Source organism: Periplaneta americana, chromosome 14, assembly GCF_040183065.1.
Source record: "Periplaneta americana isolate PAMFEO1 chromosome 14, P.americana_PAMFEO1_priV1, whole genome shotgun sequence".
Classification (NCBI taxonomy): Eukaryota; Metazoa; Arthropoda; class Insecta; order Blattodea; family Blattidae; genus Periplaneta; species Periplaneta americana.
In genome coordinates this window covers 81,121,389-81,145,295 of record NC_091130.1, presented here as the reverse complement: position 1 = coordinate 81,145,295, position 23,907 = coordinate 81,121,389, and the positions used below count along the sequence as shown (strand labels likewise).

The 23,907-nt window shown below is 41.4% G+C and overlaps 1 protein-coding gene across 4 annotated transcripts in view; it reads right to left on the bottom strand.

The window, feature by feature from the left end:
- The window catches only part of LOC138713512 (juvenile hormone esterase-like), a 70,810-nt gene that overhangs the window by 13,075 nt on the left and 33,828 nt on the right, over positions 1–23,907 (bottom strand). For 2 of the 4 annotated variants that reach the window (XM_069845678.1, XM_069845680.1), the window contains 3 exons: positions 23,712–23,897; positions 11,052–11,216; positions 2,176–2,351 (listed from right to left, as the gene is read on the bottom strand). In XM_069845678.1, the coding sequence (XP_069701779.1) occupies positions 2,176–2,351; positions 11,052–11,216; positions 23,712–23,897 (527 nt within the window). The remainder of the gene's footprint in view (positions 1–2,175; positions 2,352–11,051; positions 11,217–23,711; positions 23,898–23,907) is intronic. The other 2 variants (XM_069845679.1, XM_069845681.1) reach the window with 2 other exon arrangements.

The window sequence follows — 23,907 nt, the reverse complement described above, 5'->3', positions numbered from 1 at the left end:
AAATTAATTCCATATCATTTTTTGTTATATAGAAAAAAGATAATCGTAATAAATTAATAGTGGAATAATTTGAAATACACAATAAAGTAGCGCAATATTTATTGCGACACTGCTTAACAGTGAGATAAGGGGTCCAGCTAGGACTTGCTGACATTTCACGGGTAACAGAAAAAGCATAAGCAAGAAGTGATTAGGAAATTTCCTTCGATTTTCGATACTCTCTCCATTTTGTAGCTAATGTGCTGTACACAGTGTACTATACATTGCATAGTCATTGTCTACGTCCGCATGGATAGTTCAGTTAGTGAGCAAAATCATTTATTGTTAATACTATACCGTATCTTGATTAAATAAAATCCTAACGAAAATGATCAAACTGAAAATCGTAATGTTCCCAGTTTACGTAAATGGACGCACTACTTTTCTTCCCTCCTATAGGCTTACCTAGTAAAGTGATTTATTTGTATTTTATACTACTATCATCGAATTCCGGTCTTGGAAGGGGTAACAAACAGTCTTTCTGGTTCTCAATCGCTAATCCAAATGTATAGCCAGGTTAATATTAGAAATGTTAGTAAAATCAAAATGATGTTCCGGTATTATGGTTTAAATTAAATTAGGTAGGTTCAGAAGTGGGTTTTTATTTCCATCAACTTTTTGGATACAGTATCGAAATCATTATGGTGATCTCTTGACTGTTCCTAATTATTTACTTTGTGCTGAGATGTAGTTCGTGTATAATGCTGCGCTCCCGTCATAACCAGAATAAGCAGCGTGAAAACAAATTTGACAGACAACTACTACAGGGTGCGTCAGAAAGAACGGATGGATTTCACATGGCAAGAAAATTGTAAAGATTCGTCAAATAAATTTATTGTTATCAACATATTCACCAATACATGCAGTTTATTTATGTAAAACAACATTATCCATATGATGTCCTTGGCTTTCAATACAGGCATCGAGGCGTTTTCTGATGTTCGCCATCACTTTCACAGTCATAGCTGGTGCAATTGCCACGATTTCTTCACGAATCGCTGTCTTCAGTTCGTCCAGTGTATGTGATCGATGTTTACAAACTTACGCCTTCAAATGGTCCCAAAGAAAGAAGTCGCAGGGCGCGAGATCTTACCGTAGCCTCGGACAATCTCAGTGCAATAGAATTTCGTCCAGGTGATTTCTTCTTTTAATGTTGAACCTGTGATACGAAATGAAGCCTCCCACCGCAAAATTGTATTCCGAGTTGGAATCCTAGCGTGACATCCGATGTCGAAATGAGTCCTGAGTGGCGATCACAGACTCTTCATTTTTCAAAAATGTCTCTACGATGAAAGTACGTTTTACACCAGACCAACACCATGTTCTCAACTGAAACTGCATTCTCTGGCTGACCCAACAGTCGTGGTCCCCCTCACTATATCTCTCTCCTCGTTGCGTATCGATACTTTGAAATCCATCCGTTCTTTCTGACGCACTTTATGAGAGGTGGAACAAAGGGGGAAGATGTCCTCTGCACTTTTGCCACTTGGTGCGCTGCTAGACACATCGAATAGTTACTTATTCATACGTACAACAGGTGGCAGCAAGATCAATTTTCTATATTAACGCCTCTTGAGTTTGAAACGAAAAAGTCCGTAAGTTTTGCATCCCATTAGTAATAAAATTTATCCATGGCATTAATTTATTATGTTTAATACTAGTGTTAAGAGTAAACACATTTCAACTATTCGAAGATTTGATGACAGTCAATGCAAGGCCTACAATAATTAACTGCTGAATATGAAGAAATAATTCCGAAAATAGTTTAATTTTATTGAATCTCTCTACTTAGACAGACGGGATATGCAGAATTACTTTTCCGCATGAATAATGCTGAAAATGCGTATTTTCCCGAAAATCTCGAATCGATTTTTGTTGCTTCACTATTCGTCTATACTCTATACTACGAGTATTTTAGCGACAAAGTGAAAGTGTTCACTTGCTGAAATGGCGATCGTTAAACATAGATTTCAGACAACGTTTAAGACAAAAATACGTGTCTGCAAAAGAAAGCATTAGGCCTACTTTGCCACTGTTTAAGACTAATATATGTTTCATTTAATCTTAAACTTTCAGGACTGTTTAAGATTAAATGGAATTATTTTGACAACATTATACTGTATTAATGTTCCTCACCACCAGTTCCTCCAAGCTAGCCTTCTGAAAGCACCGCAACAATTCCTGATCGCTAGAGGCGTTGCATTTGAGGTCTTCGCCATGCACAATCGCGCTGTTGCGTACGGACTCTGACTTGCCATAGGCCCACATGTTGACAACAGTGCCGCTCTGTGCGATGGCGCCCTGGAACAAACCTGCAGGGAGATAAGGCTAATAAGTGCATGATTTGTAGTCATTTGCAATCTAGATATATATTCTAGTAAGTTTTCGGCTCCAAGTGCAACTAAGACTGATACATTTTTACGAGAGCACAGAATTGTCAACATTCATTCTTTAGGGCAGTGGTCGTCAGCACTCGCTGAAATGGGTAGAGTGCATGGAGGGTAAGGAACTCTGCTCCGTCGTGCACAAGACAGCATACCCGCCAGTAGCGACGATTGCACGCTAGGGCTGTGTCTTGTCCGCGGGTAAGAGACGCTAGCCCGAGCGTGCAGTGTTTTGATGACCGCTGCTTTAGGGTGTTCGATGTCAGGGAAAACTATGAACAAGTTGAAATTATACTCCAAAATTCTATTATTATCCATCCAGAATAATACAGAGATTCACATAGTTGTAAAACAGAATTGTTGCCAAGTTGGGGGAGCAACTAGCATCGGCAGTTGCCAAGTAACTGAGTAGCTAAGTCGAACTAGGGAATTTATGTGAAATTTAATAAAAAGAATAAGAATATTAGTATTAATATACTGTAATATTAATAACAACAACAATAATAATAATAATAATAATAATAATAATAATAATAATAATAATAATAATAACAATGATCATACATTTTGATTACACTATTTTCAATATCATATCAGTTAGGAATATAAAATATGTTGATTACTTTCACGTAACAACACAACTGATTTTGAGAACACACAATAGGCTATTTGACTCCACACTACACAATATAAACGCACCCCACCAGAAGACACAAGGACCTCGCAGTTCTGAAGATGGCTCCCAAGTCGAAACTAGTCAACTACTGCAGCCTATGTATAAACTTAGTTCAAATTAACACGTGAAAGTAATCACCATATACTGTAGCCTCTTTCATTCCTAAATAAAGTTCAGTTTCGCAAATAATCATAGTGTGACAGCGACGTGAGATTCGAACTCACGACCAGCGTCCCGCAAGAGAGAAGATCGCGCGGAGCACTTGGGATGGCGCGCAGCGGAGAGGCGAAAAGGGCCAACGCGGCGAGAGAGTGGAGCGAGAGTGCGCGCGCATCTGGTGCTGGTAGAGAGGAGAGGGCTCGGGATTTTTCTGGAGTGCCATCTCTAGAGACGCGTGGAGCCTTCGAGGCTACGTCGCTGTGGCTATAAATTACGGACGCGAAGGAACGACAGCAGTTTTCCAGTTTGCAGTTTTCAGTTGATTAGTCAGCCAGTCAGTGAGAAAGCCAGAGCAAGCAAGCCAGTCTTGTGTACCGGAGTTCGACTCGAGTGTGCGTCCGCATCTGCGTCAGCATCCGAAGGCCTGAGTTCGAGTGCAGTGGACCGCAGTTGGAGGGACCTGAGTTCGCGTTAGTGGACCGCAGTTGGAGGGACCTGAGTTCGAGTGCAGTGGACCGCAGTTGGAGGGACCTGAGTTCGAGTACAGTGAACTGTCTCTGAAGGTCTGTGGTTCGAGATACTGTGAACTCGAGTGACTGAGATAGAAGAACTGTGAACTGAGAACTGGTAGTTCTGATTTGTAAATAGTGCTTTGTAAATATTAGTTAAGATTAACAGTTCATTGTTGTGCGTAATAGTCCAAGTAAACTGTCATTGTCGTCAGTGGAGTGCTATAACGAATACTGTGTTGAGTGAAAATCCAATTGTTGACGAGAGCGTTTAAGGCGAATTGTAGAAAGGAATTATTGTTGTGACGAATAAATTACATTGTTGTTACTAATAAAATTCACATTGGTGTCAGAAGTGGGATATTATCGACAATGGAGAACCTACAGCAGATCCTGCAAGCCATCACGGAAATGAAAGCAGAAATGAACAAACACATCAGTGAGGTGAAAAGTGATATAAGTGACGTGAAAGCAGAAATGAAAGACGACATGAACAAGCACATCAGTGAGGTTAAGAACGACATAAGTGATGTGAAAACAGAAGTGAAAGGCGACATAAGCGGAGTGAAAGATTACGTCACTATGCAAATTGAAAGCGTTTCGGCCCACGTAGATGGAATTGTCGCCATCGTGAAAGACGAACTTAAGGCCGATTTGGACAACCTAAACAAGAATTTTACAACTATAAACGAGACAGTAGCCGAGTTGAGACAGGAGGTAGACCATTTCGATGGCAAGATCCGCGATCTCAAACGTCGTCAAGAGGAAACGTGTGTGCTGATGGACCAACATGCTGTAGAAAACAAGCACATCCTCGCGTTGGTGGATCGCCAGGCTAGAGAACAGAAACAGATAATTGCCGAGGAAGTTCAACGGGCCGTGGAAAGATCGACGTCAGAATTGAGGACCTCATGTAGTGGCCATGTGGAACCATCGCCCTCAGCCAGACATCACGTCAAGACGCCAAAGTTCGACGGTACGACGTCTTGGGCGATATTCCGTCGCCAGTTCGAGGCCACCGCAGCACATAATGGGTGGACCCCAGCGGAGAAGACTACTCAGCTGCTGACCGCGCTTCAAGGACAGGCGTCGGAGATTCTTCACAGCGTTCCAGAAGATGGGACAGCCGCTGAGGTAATGGCGGCCTTGGAGGGACGTTATGGTGACCATCAACTTGCGGCAGCGTTCAGGACCCAACTGAAAACGAGGGTCCAACAGTCAGGCGAGTCCCTGCAAGAATTCGCGATGGCGGTGGAACAACTGGCGCATAAGGCGCTCAGGGGCCTACCTAATGACTTCATCGCTGGAGAGGCGGCCTACACCTTCGGCAGCGGAGTTCGACACCCGGAAATAAAGCAACAGCTACTCTTGGCAGAGCATCGCACCATCAATGCAGCTCTGGCGGCGGCCCTCAGAATGGAGGCAGCCAAGTTGACGGCGAACGTCTCGGCATCGCACCGGATTAGGAGCGTCGCGGCGGCCGATGTCGAGGAACGTCAACCAAAATCACCCGAGCGACGAAGACGAGGATTGCCTACCTGCTGGTCCTGCGGCGAGCCTGGGCACCTGAGGAGGGACTGTGACCGATCTGGTCACAAACAGGAAAACTAAAAGGGGCCGATGCGATGAGGGGCACGTCGGCGCCGTCATCACCATCCCCTCGGCTGATCTTGAAGACGGTTAACAGAAGATGCGACGATGGTCTGATTGCTGACGGATGGATAAGAGGCCGCCCATGCAGAGTACTGGTAGACACCGGGGCGTCGGTCACTATCGCCAGACCGGAAGTCGTGCGTGGCCTACCTGGGAGGACGCCGCTGCGCCGGTATGAGCTACGTACTGCCTCAGGCGAGAACCTGCCCATCCAAAAGGAGGGTTTCCTGGATCTGACATTGGGAAAGAGGAGACTGGAGATGTGGGTGTTCGTCGCCAACATCACTGAAGACGTCATCCTGGGACTCGACGCCATACGGATCTTCGATGCAACGGTTGACGTCAGGCGCCGTATCCTGCGTTTTGGTCAGGATGAAGTGTTCCTGAGGGACGTCGAAAACCAACCCATGGCCAGCAGACTCACCCTAGAGAATCATGTGACAATCCCGGCAGGCTGCGAGATGGTGGTGACGGCAAGACTGGACGGACAACCTAAGAGAAACCTGCTCCTCGATTCGGAAACAACTCCGATAGATGGTGTTTATGTGGCCAGATCCCTACTCCCGAATCAGAAGGTGGTACCGGGGAGGGTCCTGAATGTCACCAATCGGGACAAGGAGGTGCCTAGTGGAACTGTACTAGGTAACATCGAGCCGGTGGTGTCTGTGACGTCGCTGGCAGAAAACGAGGAGTGTCACCGACCACGTCCAGATTTAGACCCATCACTGAAAGAGCTGGCTCGAGAATTGCCGGCGAATTTAAGCAAAAGAGAAAGAAGACAAGTCCACGATCTACTGACAGAATTTCAGGACGTGTTCAGTCTGTCTGAAAATGACTACGGGAGAACGGAGAAGGTTCAGCACCGCATTGACACCGGAAATGCTCGCCCAATCAGACAACCCCCTCGACGCGTCCCTCTAGCTAAACAGAGGGAGATTGACAGCCAACTGGAGGGCATGAAAGCAAGAGGGGTCATCGAGGAATCCGACAGCCCTTGGTCATCACCTGTGGTGCTGGTGAAGAAGAAGAATGGGGACCTGCGTTTCTGCGTGGACTACAGAAGACTGAATGACGTCACCAGGAAAGACTGCTTTCCCCTTCCACGAATTGACGACAACTTGGACACCCTGGCCGGAGCAGAGTGGTTCTCGACGTTGGATCTCAAGTCAGGATACTGGCAGGTGGCGCTACATCCGGAGGATAAGGAGAAAACGGCATTCTCTACAGGCCAGGGACTATGGCAGTTCACCGTTATGCCGTTCGGCCTCTGCAACGCTCCGGCTACATTCCAGAGACTAATGGAGTCCGTAATGAGAGGCCTGACATACGACACCTGTTTGCTGTACCTTGATGACGTCATCGTGGTGGGCAAGACTTTCGGCGAACAGCTGTTGAACCTGAGGAAAGTGTTCGAGAGACTGCGACAAGCCAGACTGAAGTTGAACCCGAAGAAATGTCATCTGTTCCAGAAGAAGGTCAGCTACTTGGGGCACGTAGTAGGGACCAACGGAGTGGCCACGGACCCGGAGAAGCTACAAGCCGTCAGAGGATGGCCGAGACCGAGGGACAAGCAGGAGCTGCGCCGCTTTCTCGGCCTCTGCACTTATTACAGAAGGTTCGTAGCTGGGTACGCCAACATCGCTAAGCCTCTAACCCAGCTGACCGAGGAGAAACGACAATTCCAGTGGACAGACGAGGCGGAGTCATCCTTCCAGTCGCTGAAAGAGGCGCTCTGCACTGCTCCTGTACTGGGATATCCCATCCCTGGAAGGAAGTTCACGCTCGACACGGACGCTAGCAACGTAGGCAACGGCGGAGTACTCTCTCAGGAACAGGACGGGCAAGAGAGGGTGATTGCCTACTTCAGCCGAACACTATCCAAGGCTGAGAGAAACTACTGTGTGACGCGTAGAGAACTTCTTGCCATTGTGGAAGCCCTGAAGCACTTCCACAAATATTTGTATGGCCAGGAATTCCATCTGAGGACAGACCATTCTGCACTCACCTGGCTATTGGGCTTCAAGAATCTGGAGGGGCAGACCGCCCGTTGGGTTCAACGTCTGCAGGAGTACAACTTCACCTCTGAACACCGACAAGGGAAGAAACATTCCAACGCTGATGCCCTGTCACGACGTCCGTGCCCGGATGGCTGCAAACACTGCCTGAAAGTAGAAGAGCGGGATGGCGCCCACGCAGTCCGAGCAATTGCCGCCCAGCCGAGCCCAGGATGGGATAACGCCGCCATAAGGAGGGAGCAGCTGGAGGACCCAAACATTGGACAGCTACTGCGTGATGTGGAGTCCGGCCAGAGACAAGTATGGGCCGATATCGCCAACCGTAGCACCACTTACAAGAGCTACTGGGCCCAGTGGGAATCCTTCACTGTCAAGGACGGTATTCTGAAGAGGATTTGGGAGTCGGCCGATGGAAGGACACGCATAGAACAACTTGTCCTGCCCAGGAGCAAGGTGAAGGAAGTGCTGGAGGAGACTCATGCTGGAGTGACTGGAGGCCACCTGGGAGCCAACAGGACGCTGGACAAGTTAAGGCAGAGGTTCTATTGGTTGCATCAGAGAACCGACACGGAACAATGGTGCCGAAGATGCGACACCTGTGCAGCCAGTCGCGGACCAAGGACACGCAGCAGGGGAGCCATGCAGCAGTACAACGTGGGAGCTCCTTTTGAGAGGATCGCCATCGACGTTGCTGGACCGTTCCCGGTCACGGATCGCGGGAACCGCTACCTGCTAGTCGCCATGGATTACTTCACAAAATGGCCAGAGGTGTACGCGATTCCCAACCAAGAGGCTTCGACGGTGGCCGACGCGCTGCTTGACAACTTCATCTGCCGATTCGGGGTGCCCCGGGAATTGCATAGCGATCAGGGGCGCAACTTCGAATCCAACCTGATGGGAGAATTGTTCGAGCGTCTGGGGGTGCATAAAACCAGGACCACTCCCCTCCACCCACAGTCCGATCGTATGGTGTAACGCTACATCAAAACCTTGGAAGAGCATCTGCGGAAGGTGGTGTCCAACCATCAACGAGACTGGGATGCCAGAGTCCCACTGTTCCTCTTGGCCTACAGAGCTTCGGTCCACGGTACAACAGGGATGACACCGGCAAACATGGTCTTCGGGAGAGAGCTGCGCCTGCCCTGTGATCTTCTGTTTGGCACGCCACCCAGCGCCGACCAGCCAGCAACTGACTATGTGGCAGAACTCACCGAGAAGTTGAATGGAGTTCACCAACTGGCCAGAGAGCACCTCAAGATGGCCAGCGACAGGATGAACGTGCGCTACGACAGATTAGCCAACTCTGCAGAATTCCAGGAGGGCGACCTGGTGTGGCTGTATCGACCTACCAGGACCAAAGGGAAATCACCAAAGCTGCAGCGTGCCTGGGATGGACCATACCGCGTGGTGACCCGGATCAACGACGTGGTGTTCCGCATCCAGCGACAACCTCGAGGGAAGATGATGGTGGTGCATCTGGACCGATTAGCAGCCTACCAAGGGACTGCCCGGGACGAGCAGTCCTAAGGAGGGAGCAATGTGACAGCGACGTGAGATTCGAACTCACGACCAGCGTCCCGCAAGAGAGAAGATCGCGCGGAGCACTTGGGATGGCGCGCAGCGGAGAGGCGAAAAGGGCCAACGCGGAGAGAGAGTGGAGCGAGAGTGCGCGCGCATCTGGTGCTGGTAGAGAGGAGAGGGCTCGGGATTTTTCTGGAGTGCCATCTCTAGAGACGCGTGGAGCCTTCGAGGCTACGTCACTGTGGCTATAAATTACGGACGCGAAGGAACGACAGCAGTTTTCCAGTTTGCAGTTTTCAGTTGATTAGTCAGCCAGTCAGTGAGAAAGCCAGAGCAAGCAAGCCAGTCTTGTGTACCGGAGTTCGACTCGAGTGTGCGTCCGCATCTGCGTCAGCATCCGAAGGCCTGAGTTCGAGTGCAGTGGACCGCAGTTGGAGGGACCTGAGTTCGCGTTAGTGGACCGCAGTTGGAGGGACCTGAGTTCGAGTGCAGTGGACCGCAGTTGGAGGGACCTGAGTTCGAGTACAGTGAACTGTCTCTGAAGGTCTGTGGTTCGAGATACTGTGAACTCGAGTGACTGAGATAGAAGAACTGTGAACTGAGAACTGGTAGTTCTGATTTGTAAATAGTGCTTTGTAAATATTAGTTAAGATTAATAGTTCATTGTTCCTCGTACTAGTCCAAGTAAATTGTCATTGTCGTCGGTGGAGTTTTATAACGAATACTGTGTTGAGTGAAAATCCAATTGTTGACGAGAGCGTTTAAGGCGAATAGTAGAAAGGAATTATTGTTGTGACGAATAAATTACATTGTTGTTACTAATAAAATTCACAATATGCTTAATTCAAAGGAAACAGCAGAGCGTGTTGCACCACTTGCGGAAATGTATAGTTCCATCTGACTGAACATAAAGGTTACATATTAATTCAGATCATAGGACCTACATGTAATTTCACATACCTGGTATAGTAAAGAATATAAAGCATACTGAATACGTACAATGTACAACTATTATAATACTCTCGGTTGCACGCAGACAATAACATCTAAAATAATTACAATAACGATTAGAAACAAAGATACAAACAACAATATAACTGTCACATCAGAGCACAAATACATCACGCTACGCCACTTAAATCAGCTGGGAACAGTGCTGTCAGCAGGTTCTCTCCAGGCTGCTATAAAATTCCCGTTCAGGCACAAAAAATCCTTCCCTTTACCAAAATTGAATATTCGTAACAGGTATAAAGTCAATTAATAATTATAGCAAGTGTGGCGGACAGAGCTTATTAGAAGGAGAAGTATTATTATAATAATTATAATTATTATATGGTAAGTATTGTATTCTCTGTACTTTAAAATATTATTATAAAGTAGGAAAATATTTATAAATTTATAATCTTTTGCCGATAAGACCTGTCTTTAGAAAACGATGCAGCAAATAAAAAAATCGATTTAATATACGGTACGCACTGTAATGCAAGTGTACTCACCAACATACATAATTGCACGGAAACGTCCATTTCCACGATGTCCAACCATCATAGTAACAAGTGTCGGTATTTTCTTTTCGTTTCTGCTGCACTGATATGTTCAATAACACTGGTCTACAATGATTTTGTTACTGAACAAAACCAAGTGAAATAACCCTAATTTGAGTGTGCTGATTACAGATCTAAGTCCGTTGTTTTCCATCATGCCATAATTTTAAAATAATAAAATTTTAAATTGTTAACACAAGGCCCTCATGAAAAATTTGGCTTCATGAAAAACTTTGTGCGAGCTCTGAATCATGATGGTGAAGACTTTAAGTACCTGAAAGAGAAGTTTGGGAGAGTGAAAAGTGATGCAAAATTGAATGCAGGAATTTTCATTGGGCCAGAGATCCGACAGTTGATGTGTGATACTACGTTCAGGTCAAAACTGAGTGCTCTTGAACTCGAAGCTTGGGACACATACTAATGTCATCTAGATTTTTAGGAAATAATCGAGCTGATAATTTTATTATTCTGAGTTTGTATATAACATGATCATAGCATTTCAGATTCTCGGTTGTCGCATATCTATAAAAATGCAATTTATTTATTCACACCTTGACTTTTTTCCATCAAATCTCGGCGCTGTAAGTGACGAACATGGTGAGAGGTTCCATCAGGACATATCAACAATAGAATCCAGGTACCAGGGTCAATACGGTCCGAGCATGATGGGTGATTTCTGCTGGTTCCTACAGCGATCAACCACATGCCAACAGAAGCTGAAAATCAAGATCTCAAGCACTTTTAACAGAGTTTTCATTGCTTACTATATATTGTAAGTGTACTTATATCTTCTAATAAATGTATTTAAAATAATATGAGTTCGGGGTAGAAGAAGATATCAGATGATAGACGACATGGATCATATGAGGAAAAAAAAGAGAGAGACAGAAAATAGGAAAGACTGGAGGAAGCTGGGTTTGCAGTGAAAGACCTGACCTTGGGCAGAACGCTAAATGAATGAATGAATGAATGAATGAATGAATGAATGAATGAATGAATGAACGAATATAAAAAATTTGCAAAGAATTTATAAACTAAGCTCAATTTATATCTCTGACTTTACGGTACAGGTAGGCCTAAATACTGAATAGTAACATTTATAATTAATGTTACAGTTCCATAACTTAAAAAATCTGACGTGCTATGGTAAATCTGATTACAGATCTGGAATCAGCGCGTCGAGTTCAGTACAAAACACTTGAAATTTCGTCAGTAGCAGACAAAAAGTGTTTCTTTGTAGACCAGTGTAATTAATTTATACTGGTTCATTTCTTTTCAAATAATTTCTTAAAATAAACCGGAAGTTTTCGATCATTAGAATTAAAGACAACTGCTTAAGGTACGTTTTCCTCGGTGCGACTATTGCGATGATCGTTCAACGATTATTGTTGAACGATGAAACGTTGAACGATAATCGTTGGTTACCATTTTGCTCGGAGCGTCTACGATTTGTTGATTTTTCAGTAGTCGCGTGTTTTCATTCGGAATCGCATCGTTCTATAGCAGCCGTGGCGAAAATGTGATCATGCGCCGAGCCACTGTGTAACCTGCAACGTGCATAGCACCTATGGAGGGAGGCGGACACCCGAAGGGGAAGTGAAGCAACTGTCTGACTTATAAACGGATTTTCATTTTCCTTAGTCAAGCACTCAAATATAATTTTATACAGTACAAGGCTACAAACTGATGTTTAGTACGTGTAACGAAGAAAGAAATGAACAATATCACAACCTAAAATTAACTGTCTTCAGAATGTCTCTGCGACAGAGTTTCAAAATTAGGAATTATGTCACTTACAGTCAGTCGTAGTTGATCACGAAGTTATTTGTCTGTCAGTCGTGATCTAAATTTGGTTTTTACTATTTTCATTGTTGAAAATAATTTTTCACAAACGTAAGTTATTGCGAACATGGCTTCAACAGAGCAAACGAATGAACGAAGCTTGGGATATTTATTTATTTTTTATTTTTGGCAAAGATTTGAAAAGTTTAAACTTATTCAAGTCCTTACATATAACTTTCATTTAACATCACGTCGTAAATCTGTGAGTTTCAATTGAAGATCTAACCGTATTATTCGTACATCTGCTGAAAAAGGATCGACGTACAGAGATAGTAATAATAATAATAATAATAATAATAATAATAATAATAACAACACAACCTTTTAATATTTCATGAGTGACATGTAGTATAATGCCGTTTTATGTTACACAACCGTTTCTTGGTAATACTTGTGAACAAATTATACATTTAATATTCTCATCATATTGGCAGCAAAAAAATGCGTCCTCCCATCCTACTTTGAAACTTTCGTTTTTGTAGAGGTACATGGTTTCGAGAGAGACATTGCGACGATATGCCCCTCGCAGGTCAGAGACAAATACAAATGGAACGGAGTTTGACTCCAGTGAGTGAGAGGGTGGGGGTTGGAGAAGGTAGGAAGCAAGAGAAATGCATAGCTATCATTGCGAGCCATAATGTGCTCGTGAGTCACATTTTCGTCACGGCTGTTCTAAAGGAAGATTGTGTTTAACAGAATTAGTTTAATGAGTAGACGTAAAAGATTACTTAAATGCTTTTGATTGAGGAGATGGAAGACGACGAAATACTTCTCCATACGTATGAGATGAAAAGAGCCAAATAACACCGTCTGCTTGAGCTCAATAATGAAGAGAGACTGTATTAAAAATTTAAATAACTTAATTAATAACTTAATTTTCCAACTTTATTGACAAACTCAGCCCATATATTGTCCTTGACCCTTTGATTCTTGTAGGACGCATGTGACAGCTGCCATAGTGAGGGATGATTCGCCACTTCCTCGAGAAGAATTTCATCATCCGCGTCAGAAAACGGAGCCATGATATACGTCTTTCTTACAATAAACGTTAGCGACTGACGATTATATTCAACTTTTTCCTGAACGACTATTCAAGACGTACGATCGTCGTTAACGACTCTAGCGGCAGTCGCTCGAAGGAAAACAGCTCCATTGGAAATACAAAGATATAGTGCTCAACGATTATCGTTGCACGATCATCGTTTAACGATCATCGCAATAGTCGCACCGAGGAAAACGTACCTTTACGTTGTTTTGAAACGAAAACCAAATGACAGACATGAAAAAAAAAAACGCGGGCAAGCGCGAATGTGTGTGTGTGTGTGTCTAATGCCTACCCACTTCACTTGTGCGATTGGGGTTCTGCATATTGCGGATAGATGGCATGACATTCTTGACCGTAAACATGATACATACTCATTGTTGGATGTTGGACACGCTCCGCACAGATGTCTCAATAATAATAGTAATGCAGAACCGCTCTATGAAGATGTTGTAATGCACAATCGTTGTTCAGCGGATAATAATTACAGGAAGAAAGCAGATAGAAAATAGACGTAATTAATAAAATTAAGTGTAGAAAAGATACATTTATATTAAGTTGTGTACTGAAAATGGTAAATTACAAATAATAAGCTATAATACGTGTTATTGGAGAAAAATTCGATTCGGCGCGGCGCCGTAAATCGGATCTCGGAATAGCTCAGATGGAAAGAGCGCTTAGTGTGCAAAGCTGAGAGGTCTTGATTTCGATTCCCAATGCCGGATCGAATTTTTCTCCAATAATACGTATCTACAGGTATGGCTACTTATAGTTATTATATTAATTATTCAATGGAAACGATGAGGTTCTCATACATGAATATTAAAAGCTTATAATACTTTAAAAAATCCCGCATTTGTAAGAAAACTACCGCCAAGGAGCTGCTATAGCAGCAGGAAGTCATGAAGAAAATGGAATTTGAGCTCATAGGATAATGGTTATCTGTAACATTTGGGTTGCATTCAAAAAGTATTGATTATTCAATCTATCTTAAATAAGAAGCAATTAATTGCAATCAGTTTCGACCTGATATTTAGATAGATAATATCCTTATTTTTTCCCGCCAAGTATCTGAAATTCCAGCTTTGCGGGATATTTCCCGCCATCTGACAGCACTGGCTGGGAACAGTACACCATTTCAAGAGCAACTCATTGTTACTGATAGCCCTATATCATTTCTCGAACCAGAATTCTAATGCAAATGTATATTTTTACTGCAAACATACGCATTTTTTAAAGTCTGTGATGATGAATATACGAAGTTAATCGTGCATATGTTTGTGTATTTCAGGCGTTCGTACATATAATTGACTGTTGTGCATATTGTAACATACTTTCAAAATTTTGTTGCATAAACACTTGCACTTATTTTCAGTTGTCGCCTCAGCAGTCCGAGTGTCAAGTGAGTGATCATGTATTCTGTATGCATTGTGTGAATGCGTTCGTTCGTGATGCCGCCTGAAAAAATATTGAAAGTGGTATAATTCTTAAAGGAACATAATCCCACGCACAAGGGCCCACTGGTGAGGCTGTCAACATAAAACTACGAGGGATGTTTGAAACGTTCATTGCCTGTTATAGAAATTCAACTAGGATTATTCTTAAACAATCTTTATTTCTCACCATAATTCCCCTTTTGATTCACACACTTGGTTCACCGGTGATGCAAAGCTGCTGTACTCTTCTTGTACACAGATTCCTCGAGGTCTGCAAAAAAGCCTTCTGCTGCTGTGAATACCTCTCTTCATTTGACGAAAACTTCTTCCCACCCAAGTGAGTTTTGAGTTTTTGCGAAAAGAAAATAGTTTGATGGTGCGAGACGTGGTGAGCAGGGACCTTGCAGAGATCTCGGACATGCCCAAGACATTGACTAAAATGTGGCGCATCTGTTCAGCTGAGATACGCATAACCTCGCTAATTTCCCGCACTTTCAGCCGACGGTCATTCAATACCCTAGCGTAGATTTTTTTTATGATTTATTCACTTGTTGCTATTACTGAACATCCACTACGAGAGTCGTCTTTTACACTCTCTCGAGCATGTTTAAATATGCCGCCCATTTCTTCACAGTCTAAAATGCTGGATCGGATTCCCCCAGTGTAACATTCATATCTGCTTCAATTTCTCTTGGACTCATTTCCTTTTTTTACGAAATATTTCATGACAGTACGAAGCTCGATATTTTCCATTTTTTATCAATCTGTTCGGCGCACTAACTTCAAAACTAAGCTACACAAAATTTAGTCAACAGAAAATTATGATTTTTCGTGCTTGAAATAACGTAAAATGGCCGCTAAGATTGGCGGCATAATTGTCACATGTTCAATGTGTCAGACCAACAACTTTTCGAAACGTACTTCGTAGACATGGTGCTATCAAAAAAGTCTGGTTACAGCACTCTATTCAAAGTGAAGAATGGCCTGTGCCAAGAAAGTGTGGCTTGCTTGAACCTCATGTGACGTTGAACGATCATTTTCAGCATTCAAAAATATCCATGTAGATAACAAAGTAATGACAACAGAGAATCTTGAAAACTTGTTAATTGTGGTTTGCAATCATAAAAATAAAGTAAACAAAGATAAAAGTATAGCGCATATATATTGTGACAGCCACATCGAGACTCGATCACGCGTCCCGCAAGAGGACAGGTCGCGCGGGAGTCGATATGGGCTCCACGGAGCACTGGGGGGGGGGGCGCGGCGTGAAGAGGAGAGGAGACACGGCGACATGCTGGGCCGCGGCAGAGGAGGGGGAAGTAATGCGCCTGCGACTGAGGGAAGAAATCCAGAGACGTCGAGAGGCGCCATCTTGTCGGCATCTGTAGATTGACCGCTAAATCGTACTCTCTGGAAACTATGGTTTGGTTATAAAGAGAGACGCAAGTGAGCTGCAGCAATTAGTTGCAATTGCAGTCGTTGACAGTTTTTGGTCAGCAGCCTGTCAGTGTAGCAGTGAAGCCAGCTTCGAGACCGGAGTTCTACTTGTGTGAGTGTGTCCGCAGCTGTGTTAGGGGACCTGAGTTCGAAGTTCAGTGGACTGCCTCTGAAGGTCTGGGGTTCGAGATACTGTGAACTCGAGTGACTGAGCTAGAAGAACTAGCCAAGGCAAACGAACTGTGATCTGAGAACTGACAGTTTTGTGTTGTAAATAGTGCTTTGTGAACATTAGTTAAGATTAGCAGTACATTGTTGTTCTCAATAATCCAAGTAAATTGTCATTGTAGTCTGTGGACTGCAATATCGAACACTGTGTTACTGTGTGGAGTGGAAATCCCATTGTTGACGGGAGTGTTTACATTTAATTATAGCAAGTGATTATTGTTGTTTTCAATAAAAGTTACATTCTTGTTTGAAAGAAAAGGTACAATATTAAAACTTAATGTCTAACTAATAATAATAATAATAATAATAATAATAATAATAATAATAATAATAATAATTTTGCTTATTGCCAGGAAAATACAATGCAAAATAAACTGTAAATTAAGAAAATTTTAGCATTCCTCTGATATAGTGTTCTCGTGCTCAGGACAGGATTCGATACATAATAAAGTTATATGCATAAATTACAATAAAATTACAATTAAAACTTCTCACATTTTGTTTTTTTTTAATAAAGATAGTAAACCCTACAACAAACTGGATTTTGCATCGTCTTACATATTATTCTCGTTTTATTATGCTTATTTCAGATCTTGTTTGTGTATGTCATTTCTAATTGCTTGGTTTGAACGCTTAACATAGACACCGTGTGAAGCAGTCGATCCTTTTATAATTTGTCGATGGTATAAATATGCATCCAATAATGACTTTAGAAGTGAATAGTATGTGAATTAATATGGACTGATAAATAAAAAAAATAGTTTCTTGTAAATTATTTCAAGAATTTGAAGGAAAAGTGTCGCAAACAAGCATGCAGTATGTTGAAAAACAAATCGACGAGTACATATTAATGCTTTTGAAAATTCGTGTATTTCCCTGCAAATATAGGCCTACTGTACACGTATTTTTTTTTTCAGAACGACCATTTTTTCAGTCCCGCATTCTACCTGGTAATAAGAAAACAGTTTTCCTTATGCTGCAAAAAAAATGGAAATACAAGTTTTCAACATTCCTCATACCAAAAAATTGACTTTAGGTGCACAATGTGTCTGGTCTGTCTGTCTGTCTATCTGTGTAAAGCGATTTCTCCGAACTACTGGACATATTTTCTTCACATTCAGTACCTACGAATCATACTTCTCGGGAATGATGAACATAAAAAATACAGTATGTATGAAAAGTCCTACGAATGAATGTCAGAAATGTAACATAATACAGGGTGTTAAAAAATATCCAGTAGTTTAGGAGGTGCTAGTATGCATCAAAACAAGAAAATAATGTCTAATAAACATGGATCCTGCAACACATACTTCCTGAGATCTGAACACTTGTTCATAGGAGGTGCTCAATGTGACGTCCACTCATGGCACTGCATTCCTCTGTCCTTCGGTTTAAGGAATCAAGCACTCTTTGAAATTGACCTGGTTCCTTCATGTGTCTCCATTACCAAAAGTCTAGGGGGTTTAGGTTTGGGAAACGAGCTTCCCCAACCAATCCAGCGGTCCTGAAATGTCAGCGTAAGGTGTTCACGCACATTGCGGAGAAATGTGCTAGTACGCCATCGTACATGAACCACATATTTAGTCTCTGCTGGCATGGCACATACTCCAGCAAGGCAAGCAATATGCTAATAAGAAAGTCCTCAAAGTCTCTGTAGTAGCACGTATGACCCTATTAATCTATCACCAAGAACGCTTGCCCATACGTTGATTGGGAATCAGTGCTGATGCCTTGTTTCTTCAACTGCATGGAGATTTTTATCAACCCACACATACTGATTACGAAAATTCACATCATCTCTGCTGGACCCCGTTCATATCCTCAACCTGACTTTTGTTTTCAGTATTCCTTACGACGTATCATTATTCCATGCCAGAGGTGTGAGCCGAGCTCGACGTATCAGAGGATCATCTCGCCTGCTACATCGCCGACAGAGTTCGCATTGCTGGCACACCGCCGATAGCGCCATCTTTTTCCTTTCCATTTTGATATCTAAATTCCTATTGGTCAGCTAGGGTTTGAAACAATTGAGGGAGAGAGAACCGAGTCTTCGTTTTTACGTTTAGTAGGAAAGAACTCCACTCAGGAATTGACGTCCAACGCGGAAGGTTGCTTCGAGAACTAGTGGAACAGTTGACTTTACTCAGGAATTCAGTCTCGACGTGGAAGGTTGTCTCGAGAACAAGTTGATCAGTTGTCTTTACTCATGGAACTCAGTCGTGATGTGCAAGGTTGTATTGGATTAGTTAAGTCAAAATTATGAACTTATTTTGGTACTTTGTTACATTTGCTTACGATATATTTGTTGAATTGTATATGGAGAGGATTCGCTAGTGATTATGTCTTGGTTCGTGTATGAGAGATTGCGCTAGGCTTTGTAGTCGTCGTATTAGTACATAGTAATGTTACAGATTAGGCGAAGTGGTTCTCGCGGTTTGATTTTGCGTGCGTATTAGGATACGCGGATATTGTATAGATACGCCGTATTGAGGTTGCAAGATATCCTGGCGAATTGTGGTTATTAATGAAAGGTATTGGTTATATCGTAATAAAGTATGTAACCAAACTGCAGTCAAATTTCTTTCTTGATTGTTCTAGTACATTGTATTCCAAATTGATTATTATTTTCTACACGATTCGACTTATAATTCTGAGTATATTGAATTCCAATTTGTTATTTAAATGGGTACGTGAATTCGGAGCCATTATCGTTTTTTATATATTTCTTTCTCTCTCTCGGGTATCATGATCATTGTGTGATAATACAGAGATTTATAGTACATGCAGATTGTAATTAAAAGTCAAGCTTTAGCTAATTATGTGCACATTCAGTATGTGTGTGTGACTGTTTCACTTTGGATTATTTTCTGTAAGTTATCGAGTTCATATGTTTGAGCCTACTAGTCAGATTCTTGTCATAACTTTCAAAATCTAATTGGGCGTTAAGTACGAGGGCTATGGAAATCGCTGGACATTGATGTTAAGTTTTATATGTTGGTTGAGATGCTGTGTGAGTGTTCCAGCGTGGAATATTTTGTAGGTCATGAACTTAATATTTTCGAAACTTGCCAATTAGATTGAATTGTGACTTTGAAAGTATATCGGCCGTTAACGATCAAAGTATGTAAGGTTCTTGACTTTATTTATTGTTGTGTTTGAGATTAGTTTAGTATATTATTTCTCTTTCTTTAACTTCACATATTCATGTTTTATTCCATCAACTCATTCATGTACTTGTTATTTATTATTTGTTAATTATATTTGTTACCATAAATTCACACGGTTTATTCTGTAAAGTCTTCCACTGCGCACATCCCAATAACCCGATGCACCAACGACATCTGGCGAGTAGCACCCCGGTAGCACCCCGTTTTAAGAGGAGGTTTGGTTAAAAGCTCTCAGGTATCAACTACGGTATGATTATCTGGTAGTATGCTGTATTGCAGGGCAGAGAAAAGCAGTGCCATAAATGGAGTCACATTGAGCACCTCCTATGAACAAGTATTCAGCAGTGGCGGCTCGTGCCGGATAAATTAGGTGAAGGTCAATAGAATTCTAGGTAATTTCCTGGAATCGTTATATAGCCGTGACGTCGCGAATGCTTTTGTAACCTATACGATGGTCATATTGAATTAATGTAATATATTCACCATTTTCTTAAGTTTTATGAAAAGCACAGCATATAAAATAAACAAATTTTCAACATTTTCGGAAGCTACGTCCCCTTAATCCCGAAGAATTCACTGTCCCAGCAAAACTTCCGCACAATACATACCACAACATAATAAAACAACCACAAGTCCCCATGACATAAAAAAGACAAAATCTAACACATTTTATACAACACATCAAATTAAAAGAGTACACAAGAAATAGGACCCATAACAAAATTCAAAATCACAATCATAATCGTAAACTGTATTCATATTTTAAATCAACTTCGGAACATGCAACTTCCGATATAAGCTTACCTATCCAGTAAAATCAGTAGCTACAATTAAATCAAAGCAGTATTCTGTTGAACAGAAAACTTACACTTGAACGGAAAAGAAAGGGGCACTAGTAATTTCATCTCTTACAAGTTCATTGATGCATTCAGAAATACAATCAATTATTTCATTTTGAATCGTTTTAGATTTCCCAGAAAGAACAGGTCTATTTTTTTCATAGTGATTTCTAATTTTCATAGGGCCAATGAAATGAGAGCCAATAATTCTTTGAAATTCCCCCTGTTCTGTGACGAAATACTCTCATCATGACCGCGAAAAGCCAACTCCTGCTTGCTTAGAAACAATACCGTATCGATTGCGTTGTGCATTACCAGTCTATTTAAACATACGTTTTCATTAAATTGACTTACGTATAACCTATAACTTTCCTTTAGTGCATCCGCAATGGTGTTCATGTTCTTCTGCAGGGCCTTTAATTGCAAAATACATTTAATGTGTTCAGCTGAATCTGCATGGCTGTAAAGACTGCGATTGACATTTCTGAAATCGCAAAATCCAGTTGAATTCCAAGCGGGTTTCTTGTTCCCCAGAAGAAGACAAGGCCAACAATATAACTTCTCGTTTTAGTGACTCCCACATAACCAGTTGCAATCGGCATACCACGAATCTTGAAACTGAATATTGTATGACCGACCACCACTTTTCACTTTTTTCATAGTTATATTAATGTGACTTGTTCTGCGGTATTTTAAAATATCTTGCTTATCTTCTGCACACCAACGAGAGAACGGTGGCTCCAAAAGATTACACACTTAATCGTTTAACGAATTCATGTTTTCATCGCATTAATACACGTAGTAACACCTTCACACTTCGCTGCACTTATCACAACAAAGAATACGTAAAGCGAAATCGTTGGTCAGCGCGGGTCTAATGTACAACGTAGTTTCAAATGTTATGCCAACTTTCTTTATTACAGGGTACTCAAATTATTTCAAAATCCATACAAAACATAATATTCAAGAGATGCTAACATTAAAAAATACCAAAATATATACGTTATATGCTAAATTTAAACAATATTTAACTTCTTTGTAGAATATTTTATGTTTTCTTATTTAGTTGCAAAATATTACAGTTTGCACCCTGATCCAATGTTTGGACGAGAGAGAGATTCTGTCTTTCAAGAATAGAGAAAGGAGATGAATGCCTGCGCCACAGACCCTCATAATAGCCTCGCAAAAGGGACCGGTAATTCATAGTAAGCAACTCGTTGTCATGGCAACCGGGTGTGTTTACTGAAGGCCAAAAGGAAAGTCTCATTCGGACCTTCAGCTGGTCTGCTAGCCACGTGGCCTGGCTGGTGAGGGGTTCATGTGAAATGCTGCAGTGAACGTTAACTGAGCGGATTAAGCCGAACAAGATATTAAAAAAATAGAGCAAAATATGGTTTAGTGAAGGATTCATTTTATTTTAATTTATTGATAAAATATATTTTATTAAAGCACGAAAAAAGGGGTGAAGGTGGCCTTCATGTACTTCACTTGAATAACCGCCACTGGTATTCAGATCTGAGAAAGTATGTGATGTAGGACGCATGTTTATTAGACATTATTTCCCTCTCCATTGCATACATCGCCGATCATATAGGGCTCCATATTTGTGTTAATTTTCTGTGAAATGCGATACGTAATTCTTCAAAAGTGTTAAATATTTACGTCGGGAAGATTATCGTCACTTACATGTTTAAGCTCTTTTAGCGTCGTTATTCGTGTCTTTCCTAAAGAAAATAACGATGATATTATTGTAGAATATTTATACGGGCAGCCTAAAATGCCCTCTTACATTTAAATTTGTTACAGGTTTAGTTAAATATTTGTATGTCACATATCGGATGATATGGTATCCTTCCTGACCGCAAAAATTATTATAGCCCTTATGGAAATTGTAGCACGATCAATATTATATAATCCGTCACTGAGCAATGTTTACCTTACTCTCTATTCGTATCGGACCAAAATATGACTGTCTCAGCCGGAGAAATTGAAGTGTGGACTAAAGTGTAGTTGACAATAACTAAATTGAGGTATTAGTGCCCAGGTCTGATCTAATCAACAGAATAGGAGAAATAGCTGTACATAGACATAGATAGACTTCTTGTCCAAAACGACTTTTTCAGTATTGGAGTTGCTGAAGAGAAGTATTTGTGCAAAATTCTCGGCATATAAATTTTGAAACATCATATTATTCGTATGAAGAGAAAGTCACAATAATAATAGGCCTAATAATAGTAATAATAATAATAATAATAATAATAATAATAATAATAATAATAATAATGATACTGGAAAAGAAGGATATAACAGCACTTCAGCCTAAAAAAAATCTAACGATTTTTTACCTCCTCTAGCCAGATATCTAGAGAGCTAGGGAAGGGGCTGACATTCTTGATGGATTAATCCTGACACCTGGGTGAAATTTACATGGAACCAATTACTATTACCAGATTTTGTTTTACTGTATTGCTAACATAATCTATTTAAATTTTATTGTAATGTTTATAAATTTAGTTAACTTATTTACTCCTGGTATTATTAAGAATGTCTTGTATGTTCAATACAGAATATGAATGTTTGAATTTTTAATTTGATACACTGTATATAATTTAATTCATTGGTTTATTAGAAAATAGGTAAGAATATACAGGCCTACACAGTAGCATCATATCCAATGTTACGAAAGGACTGACAGATAAGAAACGCGTAAGATGAAAAGAAGTCTATTTACAATCCTTGTATTCCTCACTTCAGTGAGAAATACGAAATGAATATTAATACATGGGGAGTGAAAGGAGTTCTTTTTGGCGCTAGGGGAACTTCATTTAAGACAACCAAAAACCATTCTCCTTTCTCTTAAATTTTCTAATGAAGACATTAGCAAAATTTTTCTAATTGTGTTGAGAGATTCATTATCCATTTTACACAATCACTTGTATAACACTACGTAATATTATTATTTGTTTTACTTCATTTCATTACTCTTAATTGTACTTACATCTCGTGTTCCTCCGAAATCAAATTGTACTTTATTTTAAAATTTATCATTGTTTTGTATTCTCTCCGCAAATAATATTGTATTTTGTTTTTAATTTAAGCTCTGCTTTGTATTCAGGATCCTAGTGGTCAGCCGTAGATGTCGGCCAGGTGTCCCAAATTGTGGAATTAGTAATAAGAACGTAACAATATACCGCCGAAACTTAAATGACGTGGTTCTTACCTCTGGACATGGGTGAAAGCATATGAAAGTGCACACTGGCAGCACCCGCGCTCTGACCAAAGATTGTGACTCTCTTCGGGTCGCCTCCGAAGTTGGCTATGTTGTCCCGCACCCAGCGCAGTGCCATGGTCTGGTCCTTTAGCCCGTTGTTACCCGCCAAGCCTGCCTCTGGAAGATGTAAAAATCCTGGAACAGA